Below are 19,298 nucleotides of genomic sequence, written 5' to 3' on the forward strand. Positions count from 1 at the left end.
TGATTTCTTGAAAATAAGCAAAATACTTGACACCACGGAAAGCCAAACTGCTAATTTCATTGACTATAACCCACTTGGATTGTAATTGGTACAGTGTAGTTTCAGAATACACATTTTCCTACCAGTCTTCCCACACGTTTTCAAAAAAACTTTATTTGAAATGAAGCTCACTAACAACAAGCAAACTCTCTCTCGTGATTTTTTTAAATGATTTACATCATATTGTGGGTTTGTTAACAGAATATTTAAGAAATATGTACAAAATTGCTTGAGTAATTTTCTTTTTTAGAAAATCTTCCGCGAAAATTCACTTCAAGAATTAACTGCCCGTTTTGGATTTTTCCCAAAGAAACTGTTATCGGGTTGTTAATAAAGTACTGATTTATGAACAATGAACAAAATCCCAAAACTATACTATAGCTTTGTTACTGAAATATTGGTTTATGGAAAATTAACAAAATCATCAGAGGTGTTTTCGAGAGCAATTTTTGTTTTTTCATCCTTCAGTTAACTACCCTTATTTTGGGGGTAGAAAGAAAACTCAAAAAATCTCTCTAGAGGATCTCACAGAAAAAGTTAAGTGTAAAATTTAGTGCAGATAATTTGAACGGTATGACCTTTAGACGAGTGTACATCAGGATCAACACAAGGACAGACATACAAAAAAATAAATAAATAAAAAAAATCGGTATGTGGGGGCCATGAAACATGTAAGTCTGTTGAAACATCTATTTTTTTCTTTTCTTTTCTTTTCTTTTTTTTCTTTTTTTTTTTTTTTTACTTTTTCATTATCACCATACTTTGTTCTCTCCTATCGTCGCTCCAAAATAAATCTTGCGAATTTTTCGAAAACAGCCCTATTCATATTGGTATACTTCATACATAATACTTCATCAATAACCCTATAATATGGTATGTCATAGGAAAAAATCTACAAGGAGTATGTTCTTTCGGACGATTTTCTCACAAACCACTCCGGCGATTTCATTCATATTTCATAAATACTGTTTGATTAACAAACCTGGACTTTTTTTTTCTGATATAGTTTACTCTTGAGAATGACTTTCCTTCGGAAGAAGTTTTCGGAAAACGCCAGTTATAATGTGGTTCATATTTTGCAAATAAATGTTTTGAGTGAGAATTGCAGCACAGTATGATGTAACTTTAAGAAAGTTTAGCGCGCTGGACCATACATTTTATTGAATCTTCACAGCTTTCTTTATAAGATTACATGAGTTTTTTTTTTTTTTTTTTTTTTTGGCAGGGCCGGCTCTACTACATGTGCAACACGTGCATTTGGATGGGGCGGTAAAACCTGTCATAACTATATTATTTAAAATAAATATTTCTTGTTGGAAACAGACTTTATGATGATGGTAGTTAAATTTACTAAGCTGACCTATTTGAATACTACACTCATAAATCATGTTTAGGTCGCATTAATTTAAGGTGATATGGACAGTGCAGCAAATGGGCATGCAAATCTCAGCATGAATTATTTGATTGTTGTCAAATACAAGAACTCAATTCTAGAACAGTAGCGAACACCAGTTCCATTTAGTAATCACAGTTTTCATATGAAAACTAGTCTTGTCTTTGTCACAAACAACTTTCTTATAACTGAAGGCGGAAACAAGTTCTTTTTTTAAAAAAAAAAAATAGCAGATGTACAAGAAAAATGAAGAAATCAAGATAAAAGAGCTAGTTGCACTGGAATTGCAAACTGATATATTGCGATTGAAGCTCGATATTGAACTCCATAATAAAGATTACCATCTTTCCTCTGCAGGTGTGTTTCAGTTATCTTTCAGTAACATAATAAGTTATAATCTTAAAAAGAAACATACACAACGAAATTGTATTTGAAATGTTTAATCCTTTCTGAGTGCGAGTGTACTTTCCCTCCCGTTTGTTATTTATGATGCGGTAGCATACTTAAAATCGTGTCTTTTAAGGTTTGATCTTTCTGGAGAAGGACGGGTGGTGGCAAATGATGTCATTGTACCGGCCGGCAAATTGCCTACAGTCAGCCCTTTTTCCCCCACAAGATTCACATAATTTAAAATTATCAATAATGTACCTCATAAGAGAAATAAATCCAATTGATTAATAACATGTAATTAAATTGTAAAATATCAAGAGATTTAAAAAAAATACTAACCGTTGTTTTATCACATACTATGAACCGATTCGACTCAACCCTTGCAGGAACCATCATATTTGCTCCTTCGATATTTACTATACACTGGAAACCTGAATGACCAGGTTGGGGATGAGGCAAATTCTCTACTTCCAACACAATTTCTTTCAGAACGTTGTTTGGAAGCAGGATATCATCTTCAGGATGACGAAACCGAGGGCAATAACTGGTACCATGTGTTATTAAGCGGGCTGGATTCTGTAAATGAAATAAATATTCGTATAAGTAAATAATCTATAAAGTGTAATATACGTACATTTATAGCATATATTAAACGCTTACAACTTACCAATGTGGCCAAGGAAAAGAAAGCAACAAAATCAACTATTTTTCTTCTGTGCAGCAATTTCCAACACATTTAAAATTTGATACTAATTAAACATTAACACTGCTTTTTCAATGGAATACATTTAACATATGTCTTATTTCTATCTTTCTAAAAATAAATTCTTAATTATTTTTTGGATCAAAAGAAAATTTAATAAAAAAATTTCTTGCAGGCCTTATATCTGGAGAACTACATATAGTGTAGCCAAACCCAAAATCACTTAACTCAGTATGACGTGCTTATTCCGTCGAAAATACGAGAACTCGATTTAAGGGCCGTTCAAAAAATTTGTGGCCTCTGATCGAAAAACTAATTATTGGCTAAGATCACAATTTTTTGATACATTTTTGGTATCCTAAAATTCTTGTTAAAAGAATTTTGTATTTTCAAACTAAATAATTATTGAATCAAATGCAACATTAACGTTTACAGGGAAAAAAGTACTATTCTCTGTTGCAATGAAACATTCTGAGTTGCAATAATTACCATAAATACGTACTTAAAAGTTTATAGACCATTAAGAATTGCTTCTATTTAGAAATATTGTCAAACGTCGCCAAAATCAAAGTTTTTAAATCGACAGAAACAGTCATAATATTTCTGTTGCTATTTAATGAAGAGGAGGGACTTTAACATTTACAAAAGTTACCATCCAATTATTTCAGAGAAACTGATTTTAACGTAAGTGTGAACTGTAGATAAAATTTTCATACAGCGCATTCGTTCCTATAATAATAATAATACGAAGACAAAAGAAGAAGAATTGAATGGTTACTGAAACATCAAATGGTAATAGGCAATAGGTCACGATAAATGGTATATGCATTGGAAATCAACAGAAAACACACGGGAAGAAATATCGTTACTACTCACAAAGCAAGATGACTGTCCAAAGATCTCATTTGTCAAATATTTGAGAAACAAAAAATGAAATACTGTACTTTTTCTTTTCTTTCTTCTACAGCAAGTGGATTGTACGTACATGCTCCTCTTGGGAACTCAACTGTATGGGAGTTGTTCATTCCCGACTTCCAAGAATTCGTTTCTGAGTACAACTTTGCAAAACTTTGATTTCCACAGAGAAGCACGGAAAGTAAAGAGAGTTCTTAATGTTAGAAAGTTGTTCATTCATACGATGTAATGCATACGTTCGTGCATACTTTTTGATTTTTTTTTTTTCTAGTTGGGATTTCATAAGTCATACATTACTAAAAGTGCGTGTATGAAATTATTAGTCATCTATTTTTATTTGTTGCTATGTTGAACTTTAGTTCAACTAATTTAAATATAGTATAACTTTGTTCAATAACAAACGGTTCAATAATAAGTATTGTTAACTATTCATTATTCAGTTTCTTCTGTATCAGTTATTTCTGTACTGATAAATTATGTATTATCTTGTGAAATTGAACACATAAAGTAATACACTGTATATCTAACCAAACGCTTCTACAAATTCCTTTGAAATAAATTACTGTGCTCTACCGTCTTTCACTGATTAAATTTGCAAGGCTTAATTTAGACATTATGTTTATAGATAATCTAAGGAGTCGTATCATTAAAAATATTGCTACTTTATCCAAATCGCTCAACAAGAAACTTGACAATTCATAGGTATAATATAAGTTCATAGGCATTTTTATCTGAAACTGATGTTACCTTTTTTTTATGACATTTTCCTCAATTGGACTGTAGAAGAAAATGTCAGCCAATAATTTACTCATGAAATAAACTACTGAATTGAAGGGTGTGAGGCAAGAACATGGTAACCAACAAATTTTCAATTGCTGAGTTATGCAGCACTAGATAGAGAACAAACGCATACCGACTGCTTCTTTTAATCTTGTCCGTTTAATCCTTCATGTATATAGTATTATGTGAAAAATCAGCTTTCCGAATTTGAAAATGAGTTGTGCAGCAGAAAACCTCTAATTTCTTAAAATAGTAAAATTGTGAGATACCATGCTCTTGCTTCACACCTTTCAATTATAATATTGTTCACGTATTGTAGGGCTTCGACAACATAAAATGGTGATTACAAAGTGGCTGATCCTGTTTTGTTTATGGGTATTCATTGTTTTGACAGCAAAACGCTCAACAATGACAGGAACACAGGATCTTCACCTATTCACCTTCTGATTTCTGGCGATCGCTATTTCAAATGTAATATGCTTACTCAACAATAAAAAAGCAATGTGTATAACACTGGTGGTCCTAAGCCACAAAGAATAAAAAAAAAAAATAACACAAGAAGTTATTCATTATCGCATCAACAGAAAGGAACGCAGTCGCAAACTTGACAGCATGACGAATGAGTTTTCTTTGATGTTTACGAAGAGAACTCACAAAACTCAGCGGCTGGTTCCCATTATACAACCACCCTCTTTCCCTTGCTCCTGGAGTCACGTAAAGCTAAAATTTCTTTTTTTTTTTTTTTTATCATGCTCTAAAAATAATTAAAACATTATATCATTAAAAACATTTTATAGTTATTATTATCTTCACTGATAAATAAAAAACTATAGGCATGCATTAATTATTACTTTATATCTTAATTTTGACAATACATAAAATTGAAATTCTCAGCAATGTTTGTTAGGAACAAAATAAAATTTCTATTACAATCTTAAAAATAATGATAGAAGGAGATAATTGTCACCAACGTGTTAGTTTGTAAAGATCATTTTTACTATCAAAATTTTAATTTTGAAACCTATAAGTGTTATTACCGATAAGGTGTTACAACTTAACTGTGTCAGGAAGCTACATAGAGTAACTAAAGAAATCTGCTGCATTAAAAAAAGGAAAAAAAAAACTTTTCATGATATAGGTTTATTATCTTTAACTTTATGAAACATTTGAAACCTCATAATTACAATCAAAACTCAGATTACTTTAGAATCCCTTTCTTTCCTTAACTCAGTTTCATTCACATTCTCCACTAAGAGTGATAAAAACTTGTTAAGTTTTTATTAGTTAATTAATTTCTAATATGAATTTCGAATATTCACAGAATACTATTGCCAACATATACTACCAAATAGGTAACAGAAGTTTTAACTAAAAGCCATCTGATTTGCGTTAATTTTTCGAATTTTCATCGTTCATTAGAACTACGTAAACATCATTATTAAACTCATTTTCAGAAGGAAATTTACTAGAGTTTACCATGATGATGACAAAATACCAGCTTTGTAAAATATTAAAATTTCTGAAATACAAGATTGTAAAAACTGCAAGAAACTTTGCGCTTTGTCCATTATTTTTATCAAAATTTTCAAAATACTAGTACCTGGATAATACTTTTAGTGATCGCAAACACAAGGTGGAAATGTATACTGTAAGTTTAAATATGAATTATGTATCACACATAGTAGGAGACTTACGTTTTCTCCGCTGATCACGGTACGTTGGCAGGAAGAAGTATTGTGCGTACACTTGTTTTCGTAGACACACCAATTACAGGCCCATTGTGACTTCACACAGTCCATACATGTTAGATGGCGTCCGCAGTCATAGTAGGCAAAGTTCCGGCTTACAAAATCCTTGTTGGTCTCAGAGGAACGGACGGATAAAGGGACTAGCACATGATCTTTGTCTTCGGCGATCCCTGGACGCACAGAGACAGGTGGAGTGGGACACGACAGACCAAATGATGTAACAGAAGCATCAATTGGATCTGCTGCACCAAAAACACACTTGTACTTGGCTCCAGACGGTAATTCTGGAAGTGTTCTGATAGTTAACTGCACCTGAAAAATAAAATTTAAGAAGAAAAGATTAATAAAACAGTTGCTACTCTTTTTACAAAATTTATACAATGCTGTTAAATATTTATTTAAGAAACATGTTAATGTTTTCACTTAGATTAAAGGGAGAAATAATTCCCTTTCTGTCTCTGGCGAACATATAGCTAAGAAAACGGCTAACAGTGTGATGATAAAGCTTATGGTCAAATTGATGGAATAGCAACACCCAAGACTTTATATTGGAAATGATACAGAAACATAATGCACAATATTGGTAACACGTGCAGTGGCTAAGGGTTCAGTCCTGTGTCAAAGGTTTTTTTTTTTTTTTTTTTTATCTCATTGAATCATTCATGTTTCATGGAAACAATAAGTAAGTCATTTAACATATCAAAGAGGTTAAGTTCAGTACAACTTTTGTTTTTAACTTAACATAACGACCATCATGTATGTTCTGGAATGTCGAACAGAAATCCGAACATTTCATTATTCTCCTCGTACAGAATTTTGAATATTCGACAAGTTGGATTCTGATATATTTTCAACCATATCGGGGAGCAAACTTTACCCAGTTGCTACTTCTGGCATTGTTTGACTCCAGTTTGTTCTAAACAAATGTACACCATACGGAAAGTGCAATGATTAGGAAAAAGTTTCCATCAATAGTGATGTATGTTGCGTCGATTTAGAAGTATTATACTGAAGAAACGAATTTGTAATTTTTATTTGAATTTCTGAAAGACGAAGTGCTGCATGAAAATAACTGTGAAAGCATGTCGATCGAGTAGATTTTCTCTTTTCTTTTTCTTCTTCTTCTTCTTCTTCTTCTTCTTCTTTTTTTTTTTTTTTTATCTAGCAACCCAGTTGTTTTGAACTATAGATATAGCGTTTGGAATCATATTGTTATGTTGGCATCGGAAGTGATTAAATACTTTGTTCATCTATTGCTGAATTTATCATTTGAATAATTTGTTATTACACATTCTTCTATATTGCTTACTTGTAGTATTTATGATCACTCGTAATTAAAGAAAGAAAATAAGTCCATGAAAAAAAAAAATATTTGTATTATTACTTCTTAAGAAACTTGTTATGCGTAGTTAAGAACTTAGATCTTCTGTGTAATTCACGCACTGCTGACAGAAATTCATTTAAAGCAGAGATACACACAATTCGATGCTCACGTTGACACTAATCAATAGTGCAACAGTAGTTTCCTTAGTTTAAAGAGGAACTTCAACTATTAAGCTTAACAATTGTATCACGTAACTCAGAAAGGGAATGTTCAACAATTGCGAGATGAATTTACGATTTCCTACTGCAACAAGACTATTAAAGTTTTAAGTGCAATCTTTTTCTACGACAATGCCATTCCGTTCAGTTAAAAAACGACAGAAATTTACAAGGAAATGTGATTCTTTTGAAAGTTTAATAGTACACAATGAAATGTAACTTTTTCCCCTTCTGTAATTGATCGTTTGGATCGCACAATACGATCAACAATGGCAAGTCCGTTAGGAAAAAAATGAGAGAGAGAGAGAGAGAAAAGGTACAGTGAATAAATAATGGAAGCTATTATGTTTGAGAATTCAAAACACGAGTTTTAGAATTTTATTTCACGCTCACATACACACACGAAATGACAGAGACAATCCTGAAATTACCGAAATTCAAGGTACATACAACGTCAGCGTATTAATAAAACTTTTAGAACTTTTTTTTTTTAGTTTTTTTTTAGTTTTAATTTTAACCTGTTAAACGTTTTGTCCTACTAAACAGCAGGTTTCGGGATATATATCATACGTATATCATATTAATATTTAAAGTACTGGAAAGGAAGTGTTACTGACAGAAATCTGAAAATGATCTACATTTTCGTGAAATACGACGAATTACATGAATAATTTAGAGTTTAACGATCATTTTTACCGCAGAGGTTACAATATACGTGAAAGTATAGATTAACACAAGATCCCACCTGGCCTGATATATATGAAGTGTCACCGGGAATAGAACCCGGGTTTACCACGAAATCTCTATGAAACTAAACATAGGGCTAGTTCTAGGAACCTTCGTAACAAACTAGTTACCGTTTTCCCTTTACGTATAGGAGACCCGGGCTTAAGTTCCATTCTGAAGTCATATATATCGGATTCCACGTAAAACTTACAGGTACAAGTCACATATAGTATCATTGATGTTGAAAGAGGTATCAAACTGCAAACACGACGAGTTTAGATTCACAAGGGCAGTGTAAATATTGATTAGGAATTAATATTAGAAATTATATTTCTGGGCTTTCGGCACCTATTAACAGTTCACGTATGAGGGATGACGTCCCTCAGCGAGTACAATAACTGGTGGAAGTGAGAAAGGAAGGCAGCTGTCTGGGATCTTCATGTTACGTACCATTGCGGTATTTGCCTCGTGTCAATGAGGAAAACCAAGAAAAAATCTCGCTCAGGGTGGTTGGCCTGAAAAGGCTTTTACATCTTTCCGACCGACCGGGAATAAAACCTGGGACGGCTTGCACCAAAGGCGAGACCGAGAAATATTGATAATACAATTATTAGCGAAGTCTGCTCCTTTCCAAGGTTTTCATGAAAGCACAAAAAATTACCTTACTTCCAATAACACATGATTTTCTTTGAAGCCGTACCAAGTATAATAGACTCTATTATTAATATGGCTAAATACGGTAGGCTATTTTCATACGTTATGTGCATATTTTTAAGTATCATTTTAGATCATGTATTTTTTTGTGTAACATAGTTAACCAAATCCAAGTACGATATTCAATTCCTGAAAAGGATTTTCTTTTTAAGGAATCTCAAAGTAAACTTTACAAATGAACAGGAAATAAAGAAAGGCTAAAGAGGAATACTGTAGAGAATATGTAAGCTCTTTATGTGGCATACATATATGAACAACAACCTTCTACAACCAACGTTATTATTGAACGACATACATTACTAACTTGCATCTCAATAATTGAGAGCATAATACACGTGACGTAATTGAAAGTACCAGAGCCACGTTGTTGTATAGGTTAACTGCAGAAGCCTTTTTACCTGTTGGCTTGCACATTTATCTCAGTTATACAGCGTGACTTTTCAAATCCGCAGGGCCTCATTAGGAGTGGCGAAAGGGCACACGAAGACTTATGCGTTCTGGATCAGTATTAATGTATACAGGCAAACAGGCTGTCCATGCGGTAATTTAACCTTGTTTAATTAGCTCCTGTTGTTAACAGAAAAGGTATTGTGCAAATAATGAGATTTAAAAGCTGAATAATTAACTAAAAAAAAAAAAAAACTATCAGCCATAAAAATACACAAATACTGCAGAAAAGCCTTTCCGGTACTTAGGTTAAATAAATCGTACTTTTTATATATTTAATTATTTTATAAATATTTAATCCGTATTAGTTTGTTATACCATTAGAAAATTTGCAGTTTTCTTTTTGATATTTATATCGTAAGAAGTTATACTTGATTAATTTGTTTCTCACGCAGTAATATTTTACCAGGAACTTCTCTAGTCTTGTCAAAATTTGGACAATTTGGACAGAAATAAGAAGAATGAAGACCTCAGGAAAAATGGCTTACATTAATTCTACATATCTTTACTGATGGTATTACACACAGCAAGCGTAAACTATTTTGCAAAGTGGTTAGTTAATCTGTTATCCAAAGATGTCCACTCGAATACATACTTAAAAAAATGCAAAACATACTAACATTTCATTTCGGATTTGTGTTTTCCTCAAAATCTCACTTTGTTTTCTTGTCCAGCATACTCCAATTCTAGTACATGTCATATACAAATTATTTTAAGTGGTGTACGAAATCATCAAAGAAAATTATATTTGAAACTCATACGCACAATAAAGTGAAAATATTGTAGCAACGTGGTAGAAAATTGTAAGATTAACAAAGATATTTCACTTCACTACCAAAACTACCCTACTACTAAAATAAACACAATAAACTTTGCACCACCCTTACTATTTTACAGCCTTATTTTGGGAACAAAACTATGAAATTTACATGCGGAGGCGGTTATCAACTGAGGAGACGTATGTGGAAAATATAATTCATTGTCACACTTATCTTTGCCATTGTTCTCTCGGAGAGAGGGCGTGGCAGGAAAGGGTGACAAATCTCATGTTCTTGTAATGCTGTTTGACACGGGGACTCTCCACGCGTGGACGGGGTTCTGCTACGAAAGGCGTACACTCGTAGTCACGACACTGTTTTCACCTGTTTCGATTTCTCATAAGGACATAATCCAGGTCGTGGCTCTTACTTCTGTGATGCCGTACTCAATATCGGATTTTGCATCAACGTTAAGATTGCTTCGAACGTGGCCGACCCCTCCCTAACCACACCTACCGCACGCCCGCCGTCCCCTTTTCATGTGACGAGCCAACATGCAACTATTTCTCGTAACTCGGGTATTAAACAGACAACTACGAATTCTATCCATCACCAATTTCTCGTAACACTGGTCTTCAACACGAACAACGACTGGGCGTTTGCGCTCACACATCACTAATTACATAGAAGGCTAATTATGGTCCTACTAAGTACTTGTATGATTTAATTAGTGTGAAATATAGGGCTGATACGCATTGATTAGAGAAAAAAAAATTGAACGCTTGCATCGCTTGTTGATTTGTAAACATGACATTAGTCACATTTTGCCGTTCATTTCTTTTGATAGAACAATTGGAGGTTTGTATATTAAATTACTTTTATATCTTAGATTAGTTTTACCAAAATGAAAAATGGAATGAAATATTTCAGTTTAACGTCCCACTTTTATGCCCATTAGGATAAAGGAGACGACCATTAAGACAAATGAATCATGGTGGAATGAGAATGTGGGAGTACTCGAGAAAATCCGCAGATACGATGTTGTCCACCACAAACTTACTTGATCGGGAATCGACCATCCCACGCAGCAGAGGTAAGTGCTCTATCATTGAGCCTTCGTGCCCCCCCCCTCAGTTTTAACTGCTGACAAATATATATATATAATGTTATATTATAATATAATAATAATTTTCTATGGTGTCTCGAGGAATTCTACTCATAACACATTCGTTCTTAAGTTTACACAATGGCTTGACAGACATCGTTTTTAGAAATCGAAAAAAAAAAAAGTTCTGTAAAATTTTACTAAAATCAGAACATTCTAAATTCTTTTTGATTACATTATCTCACAAAGAACAGAAAAAAAACAACTGAAGTAGTCTCTCCCGAAAAAGAAAGCAAAAGAAAAAAAAATATTTGATGAAGTGATGGATAAAACATGCAAAAATTTTAGGTTTGCATAAATACTTCGTTAATGATGGGGATTTACAAGCATAACTCAAATTAAGTAACAAATTTATAAAATATTAATATAATTTTATTTGCTTTTCTACCATGCCTTTTTTTTCGTAATTGGTTAACGTGTCATTATTACAGAAAACTAGTTCTTTTCCAAACAGTGAATTTCAAAAACAATAATTTAATTTATAAATCAACACTAGATTAAAATGGTACCTTCAACATCAATCAGACATAACTTTTGTACTAATTGAATCGTCATTATGTCTGAAAGTCTTCTTCTCATCAGAAGTTTTAAACAGAAGCCAATTTTTATAGAACATACATGGGATGTTTTATATTTATATGGGAAATTTAAATTGATCACTTTAGCTACACTTCAAAAAGAAGATACGTACTTCTTGTCAATCTTGTAGAGAATATATGTAATTAGAGAAGAAAATTCTATGCTTTTGAAGACAAAATAAATTATTTATAATGTACTTTCGCTGATAAAACTGAAAAATATCGACTGTACTAACAGAAAGGAATAAAAGACATGAAGAAAACGTTATTTTTCAAACTGTCATTTTAGCACTTCTCGAATATAGAAAAAGCACATAAGGAGAGAGCAAACGTTAAGTAGTTTGAATGCAAAAATATTACAATTCGATAAGACTACAAATGAGAGAAGGCTTTGGGAGAGACAGAGAACCTTCAAAGTGGATTAGAAACGTCACATGTAGCTCGGATGTTAAGGAATTCAATTGCCAAGCGACGAAGATCTTAGAAACTAATATTGCGACTCGAGATGAAAAATGTTACTTTGAAAATGGTAGCGCAAAGAGAAAGAGATAGCGGAAAAGTCAATTATCTCTTCAAGACAGTTTAAAAAATCTAGAGAATCTGCTGCTGATATTCTCAGGCAATGACAGTCGTTAATATCTGTAGCAAGGCTTGTTACTGAATTGTCAGTACTAAAGTCATGGACTTTCAAGGTATAACTGTAGTGTACCTATTGAAAAAAAAAGACACTTTTCAAACTGATTTTTTTTTTAAACTACTGTGTTTACAATTTGTTTTCTTTGTAAATCATTGGAGGAACGAAGCTTCTCTAAATCTAGTGTTTAAAACACAGCTTTATGCACGCCAAAGCCAAGTGCGTGGTACATACTATGTGTTATTTTTTCCCCTCCATAAAACTGAAAATACATTCATCAACATGTTCTGCTACAGCAACTTGAAAATCAGTATTTTGTGTTAGAACTACCGGTATTGATAAATGAACACCAAATCATGGTTTCACGAAACTAATAGTTCTTACAAATGGTAAAGAAGAAATAGTTGACAGAAATATATATAAGTGCACAATCTGTAGATATATTTAATGTTGTTTAAGTCTTAGTTTTGAGCAGTAAACGCACACAGTCAAAACTAGCACGATTGGATGTACTTAAAAAATCTAGGAACACTCCAACTGCAAAGCGTCAACCACGCTTGAGACTTGAGAAGAGCCGACCGACCATATAGCCAACATACATTTCAAATCACAAACCGACACACCTACATACACATACATATAAACACATACAAACAACTAGAAATGTAAGCGTAGCGAAAGCACATACCAGTCATAAAAAATATTACATGAATTTGAATCTCTCCCAGCCTTGCAAGTCAACTTCAGAGAGTACACATGAAACGCCGTATAACAAACCTCTTTAAAGTCCAACGAGATTGAAACACAGATAAACATCCCCCCATGTGTTTTGCATCACAACTGAAACGCATGCAAAACTAAATAAATAATGAAGCAATTAATATATATATATATATATATATATATATATATATATATTTTATAGTTTTAGAAAAAGATCCGAATTAAGATATTAAAAGTACAATTGGAATCAATGTATGCATTAGCTATTACAAAGCTGTTGACCAACAGAATAATTTAAGCAATATAGTGGTCCAATTCACTTCTCAATAATGAACATTTTACTAGGAAGTATAACTGTGTTTTATGCATGGAATCTATTGAATTTTTTCACCTATCTAGGTTAGGTTGTGAATTCAAATATCAGCCCTTTATATAATACTGAACGCGTTAACAGAACAACTTAGGCGAAACTTCCACAATCTTTCAACTTTCTCCACATAAAACAGTTTTAATTCAGCCCTATGCAATAGGTTATACTAGTCTATTTTTATCTTTAATTTACTTTTTTCAGTGCCTGGATAAAATTTATGTGGTTAAAGCTTATTCGAAACTACATTATAATAGTGTAAGTGCAGAGTGAAACACCCTGCAAGAAAAAAAAAAAATAAACATTTCCAGCTACCCCATGTAGTACTTTAGGTGAACCTGTATTTTACACAGAACCTACTGATTAATGTAATTAAACAGTGAGTCAGTAATAAAAAAGAATTACATTTAAAAATTAAGCTTCAGATCAACATTTCAGAGAAAATGCTTTATTGTGTTCATTTCTTTATTTGATCGATATTATGAACATCTACAAAAAGCTAGAAATACATTGCGTCACTTCATAAATAGTAGGAATGCCCTGATAAACAAAATTGAATATTCTGATCACCGTAATGAGCTCTGGCAATTAATACACTGATGTGGAACGAACAAAGATTTGGTCATACCTGTCGTAAAGTTTCCCACTATGCCGATTATACCTTAGTTTCAGTTGCAATATTGTGTTGCTTTGAAATCAGTAAACCAGAAACTTGTAATGCATATATTAAGTTCCATTTAGCGTCAGCTGGCAGTTTCATCAGAATCACTACATACACATGTAAAAATCAACACCTCCGAGACAATTTTGATCTACAGCTAACTTTTAACGGAAACAAAACTTGACCACTTGATTTTAGATATGCATGAGCTGTGTATGGCCAATTTAATGAGATACCAATCGAGCCCTTTGATATTGTATAGCCTCTGAATGATAGATCGTTATGAATGTTAATACAGATGAATGTTAATCACTAAAATAATAATAATGAATTAAAGTTATTAAATCACACTAGGCTATTATACATATACAGGTATAGATTCAGAATTTGGTCAAGGGGCTATACACCCTTAGATGCGATTCTGTCTATCGTAGAGCACAAGTAAATGACATACGCACTAACTTATCTATGTAACTTTGCAGCTCAAGGAAAGGAACAAACATTTATCCTGGATCATTATAGCTCTTTTTATCGTGTATTTTCCTTTTGTATCGTTTGTTTTAAATATAATTTAGAGATAAATTAATCGCCAATCGTACATTTTTCTTCCTGATGACTTGTCCTAATTTAATCATAAACATAGTGTAATAAGTGCTTGATAGTATGAGCATGCTTACTATACGGAACAGACAACATTTCCTCTGAATGTACGAACGTATAGCTAATTGCTGCTATTAAAGTGTTAAGAACGGCATAACCTTCATTTTACGCTATACTCATAACAACGGCGTCAGCTTTCAACTTCAAGTAATTTATTTTAATTTGTCACTTGCTGTAGTAAAAAAAAAAAAAATAAAAAAAAATACACCAGGTGTCACCCTAGTTTGGCGTGGTGCCAAATGGTCTACAGTATGGAGAATTAAGTTACTTTTTAAGTAGTAAAAATCGTATTGTATGGTGTTATTTTTTTAAATAAAAATAAAATAAACTGATATTAAATTTCTGCTGGCTAGAACGTGTTCCCATTTTAGAATCGATAAAAATGTTAGAACACGGGAAATAAATCATGCTGTCCTGTTCGTCCAACGTTTGTTATACCGGACTTAAACCAGACAGAATTCAGAATCCCAGTGATCTCTTCTCGAATGCATTTTCGTTTCAAAGATAGTCTGCCAAGAACACAGCGAGTCAGTTATATGTATAGTCATCCACGACTCGCTGTTTCATGAGCTTTGCGCGAATAACTTTAGTGCTGACTGAAGTGAGGACGTGAGGGAGGGGACAAAATTCCTATAATCGTCAAAAAAAGGTTTGTAATAACCAAGACGACAGTCGGACCTACCCTCTGTTCCATGAATACGGCACAATTTTTGACCGCTATCAAGGATTGTGCTGTGCTATGCGTCGCTTGATTCTCCCTCAACAACCCACCCTTTATTCGTTCCTTGCAGATAATTAAGGAGAACTGTTCCTAAATCGGGGCACTTCTTCCCACAGCCACGCAGCCTGATAGACTTTCGAGTACCGTCCTACCCTTCTATACAACCCAGCCCGGCCCAACCCGCAGGGGTTGCAATAAGTAGTGGGAGCAGGCGATCGATAACAACCAGCACACACGGTATATATATATATATATATATATATATATATATATATATATATATATATATATCAAATACAAGAGAAAATGGAATGGAATGGGGCGAGCAGCACATGAAACGAATGGTTGAAAAGGAAAGTGGAAGCGCGGGAAGCACAAACAATACAAAAGAACGAAAGGAAGAAAAAGCAATTGACACCTACCTAATGAAGGTCGGGAAAGAACAGAGCTATATCAAAGAACTGCTGATTTATGAGAAAGAAACTGTTATTATAATTGCATAGCCTTTGTTACATGAGTTATTCTTAAAATTATATGTATGACGAACATACTCAGTTTCATGCATCGTTCTAGAATGTTAAGCATGGATTTTTTAAAACTTCAATTGCAAACATTGTGTGTGGTATCAATGATAAGAAACAATAATAAAATTTTATATAATGATTTAATATAGCATTTTGTTATCTACTTAATTATGATTTTCAATTCTTCTTTGACGAAGCGTGGTTTGAATTATGTTTCTACGTATCATGCCTGTGTAACCCGTTAGAATTTATTTTACATCACAAAAAGATTAACAATCTTTACTTTTTATCTACTTCACAATCTAGAAAAGAAGAAACACAGATGTTCTTTTGCTGTAGTAATTCAAATCTCACGTAAAATAAACTAGCTTCTATGTACAGTCACCAGAAAAAATAAATACAAATGCCCAACATGTTATTTTGTGAGTAATCACTTCCGACGATTTGGAATGTGCTTTCTAGCAATGCACAAAGAATTGTTGTTTACATCCCAAGGAAAACTAAACTGAAATTGGTTAATTCGTTCTGAAGCTGAAATTTGTGTCTTCTCCCTTGGTGATCACATATATCGGCATTCTTGAGTTTTTTTTTTTTTTTTTTTTTTTTAACTATAGATAAATAGACTGTGTTATGTATGTTGTAAAATCAATGTTAGATCTATTTTACACATATTTCCTTCCCAATGGCCCACAAAACTCACTAAATTTTTCTTGGTAGTCTTTCTCCCTCGAAAAAGCAATACCCACTTTAAAACTTATTTCTTCTGATTTCCAATGTTTCGTGGGCAATGCCTTTACTAAATGTATTGATTAAAATGTATATATACAACATGTCTTGTATATATACGACATCACTATTTTAAACTGAAAACTGACTAAACTCTTCGTTTTATGCTATTAAATAAAGTAAATTTACTTAGCAGAATAATTTGTCACTACAGTGATGATATTAGAAGATTTCCTCCTGTGGAGGGGGATTCAGTACACTAGGGTAAAAAGTGGAACTACAAAACTACTGGAATAATTTTGTAACTTTGGGGAGGGGAAAGTTCCACCCCAAACAACCTCATGAAATTATCACTATGTCCATATACAACTAGATAAGTATCCTGATAAATAGACATACTTAGTAGAATAATATGGCGACTCGATTCACTTTCCTGTTTAACACTAAAAGGACTGACAGTAGTTAATTACCTAGAAGGCCTGTTACCGGTCATTTCGACCGGTGACGTTTTTATTTTTTATTTTTTCAGTTTAACCTCTTAAGTTAATTGAGTGCGGTGTCTTTATAGGTCAATACTGCATTATGCTTATCCTACAAATAATCAATGGCTATAGAAACTGCATTTAATTAAAGAAAAACTGATCAAAGTAAAGAATACACTGTAAATACAAAGTGTATTGAAACTAAACTTACAGATGCAAGTAAACATATATAATAGTTTTTTTTTTATCTCTATGACTTTTTTCAATGAAAGCGCCAACAGGTTATATATATAATAAAATTCAAAGAAAAATTGACATAAGCTGCAGTGGAAAATACGAGGAAATAACATTTTTTCATTTTTTCTTTGTGACATTTTTCTAATCAAAGCCGCCATCTATGTCAACACACTTGGTACATTTGTAAAGAACACTTCCAGAACATGGATCACATACGAAAAATAAAATACACCTTTTATCCCAACAATGAAATAAAATAAGTATGAATAATAATAATAATAAATATTTAAAAAAAACAAGGTCGCTGCTTTACAGACATAAAACGCAAGAAAATTTTCACCTGTCATAATGACCGGCATCAGTCCTTTAAGGTAAAAATGTTTATAATTCGTTCAGTTATTTTTAAATAGATGTTTGTCCTCTAGGTGCGTTAAAAGTCATTAAATATGGGCCCTCAAAATTAAAACGTACGCTATTTATTAAATGTTAAACAAAGCTCACTGGTCAGATTGACCGGTTCCGTCCTTCTAGTGTTAAGAAAACAGTAAAAGTAGACGAAATTAAAATATTGGTACTAACATTTTCCAAGTAAATTTATCCAAATACTTCATCATCACCATCACAACATTTGTTTATCCCATTATCATATATTTGTTTAAAGTGCCGTAATATTTCAAATGTTGGATTTGTTTGTGAATAATAAACATATACGACGAACTACATAATTTATACGGTTTACCCAACATTGTTAGGATCGTCAAGTCTAGAAGACTTAGGTGGGCGGGTCATGTAGCTAGAATGGAAGAAAGTAGAAACGCTTTCAAAGTCTTGACTGGAAGACCAATCGCAAAATGACCATTAGGAAGACCTAGGCGCAGATGGGAGGACAATATTAAGATGGATTTCGCAGAGATTGGAATACAAAGTAGAAACTGGATGGAGTTAGCTAAGGATAGAAGTCCGTGGAGAGCTTTTATGAACGCGGCATTGAACCTCCGGGTTCCATAGGCCATAGAGTTAGTTAGTTATAGTGCGTCCAGTAAGAGAACGTCTCTGACAGCTCGCAGTGACATTGCCTCTACTCGCGCGTCAAGGTTTTTTTCGGTGCAACTGTAGTGGCAATTTAATTAATGGTATAAGACAGAGTGATCGTGGTTGGTAACACTGCTATCAAAGTAGGGACTGCAATGTCCCACCGCATGTGGTAAGAAACGTCAGAGACCATCTCTTGTTGGCCGTGCTATAGTTAAACATATACGATAGTTTGCCTACACCTTTCACAATATTATTGAACCTTTATTTATCAATTACTAAAATCCACACTTCTCGCCTGTATTGCATTTGTTTGCAGCTAACAATGCTTTCGAGATCAAGAGGATATTATTACCTATCGATATATTATATTTAAATAATTTTGCTATTTCCATTTCCGATATCTCAATATCTTTCGATAATTTGATAGTTTGATATTGAAATTGATTTCACAGTCTTAGGTAAGTGTAAACCAGACCCATTTAGTGATCAGTTGAGAACTTTTACTTTTACTTTTAATATCAAATCCTTCAAGTCACAGATCACAAAAAAAAAGTCAATTTCACAGAATAGATTTTAAATTTTAGAAAAAGAAAACAATAAGAGTTATATTTATGTAAAAAAAAAATAAAT

General features: G+C 32.9%; 1 protein-coding gene across 1 annotated transcript in view; it reads right to left on the reverse strand.

Annotated features, from left to right (window-relative positions):
* Window positions 1–19,298, reverse strand: part of PlexB (plexin B) — a 461,345-nt gene that overhangs the window by 64,927 nt on the left and 377,120 nt on the right. The window contains 2 exon segments of the mRNA XM_081761825.1: window positions 2,162–2,398; window positions 5,915–6,280. Of these exon segments, the coding sequence (XP_081617951.1) occupies window positions 2,162–2,398; window positions 5,915–6,280 (603 nt within the window).

Source organism: Thermobia domestica, chromosome 6 (assembly GCF_964235325.1).
Source record: "Thermobia domestica chromosome 6, izTheDome1.hap1.1, whole genome shotgun sequence".
Classification (NCBI taxonomy): Eukaryota; Metazoa; Arthropoda; class Insecta; order Zygentoma; family Lepismatidae; genus Thermobia; species Thermobia domestica.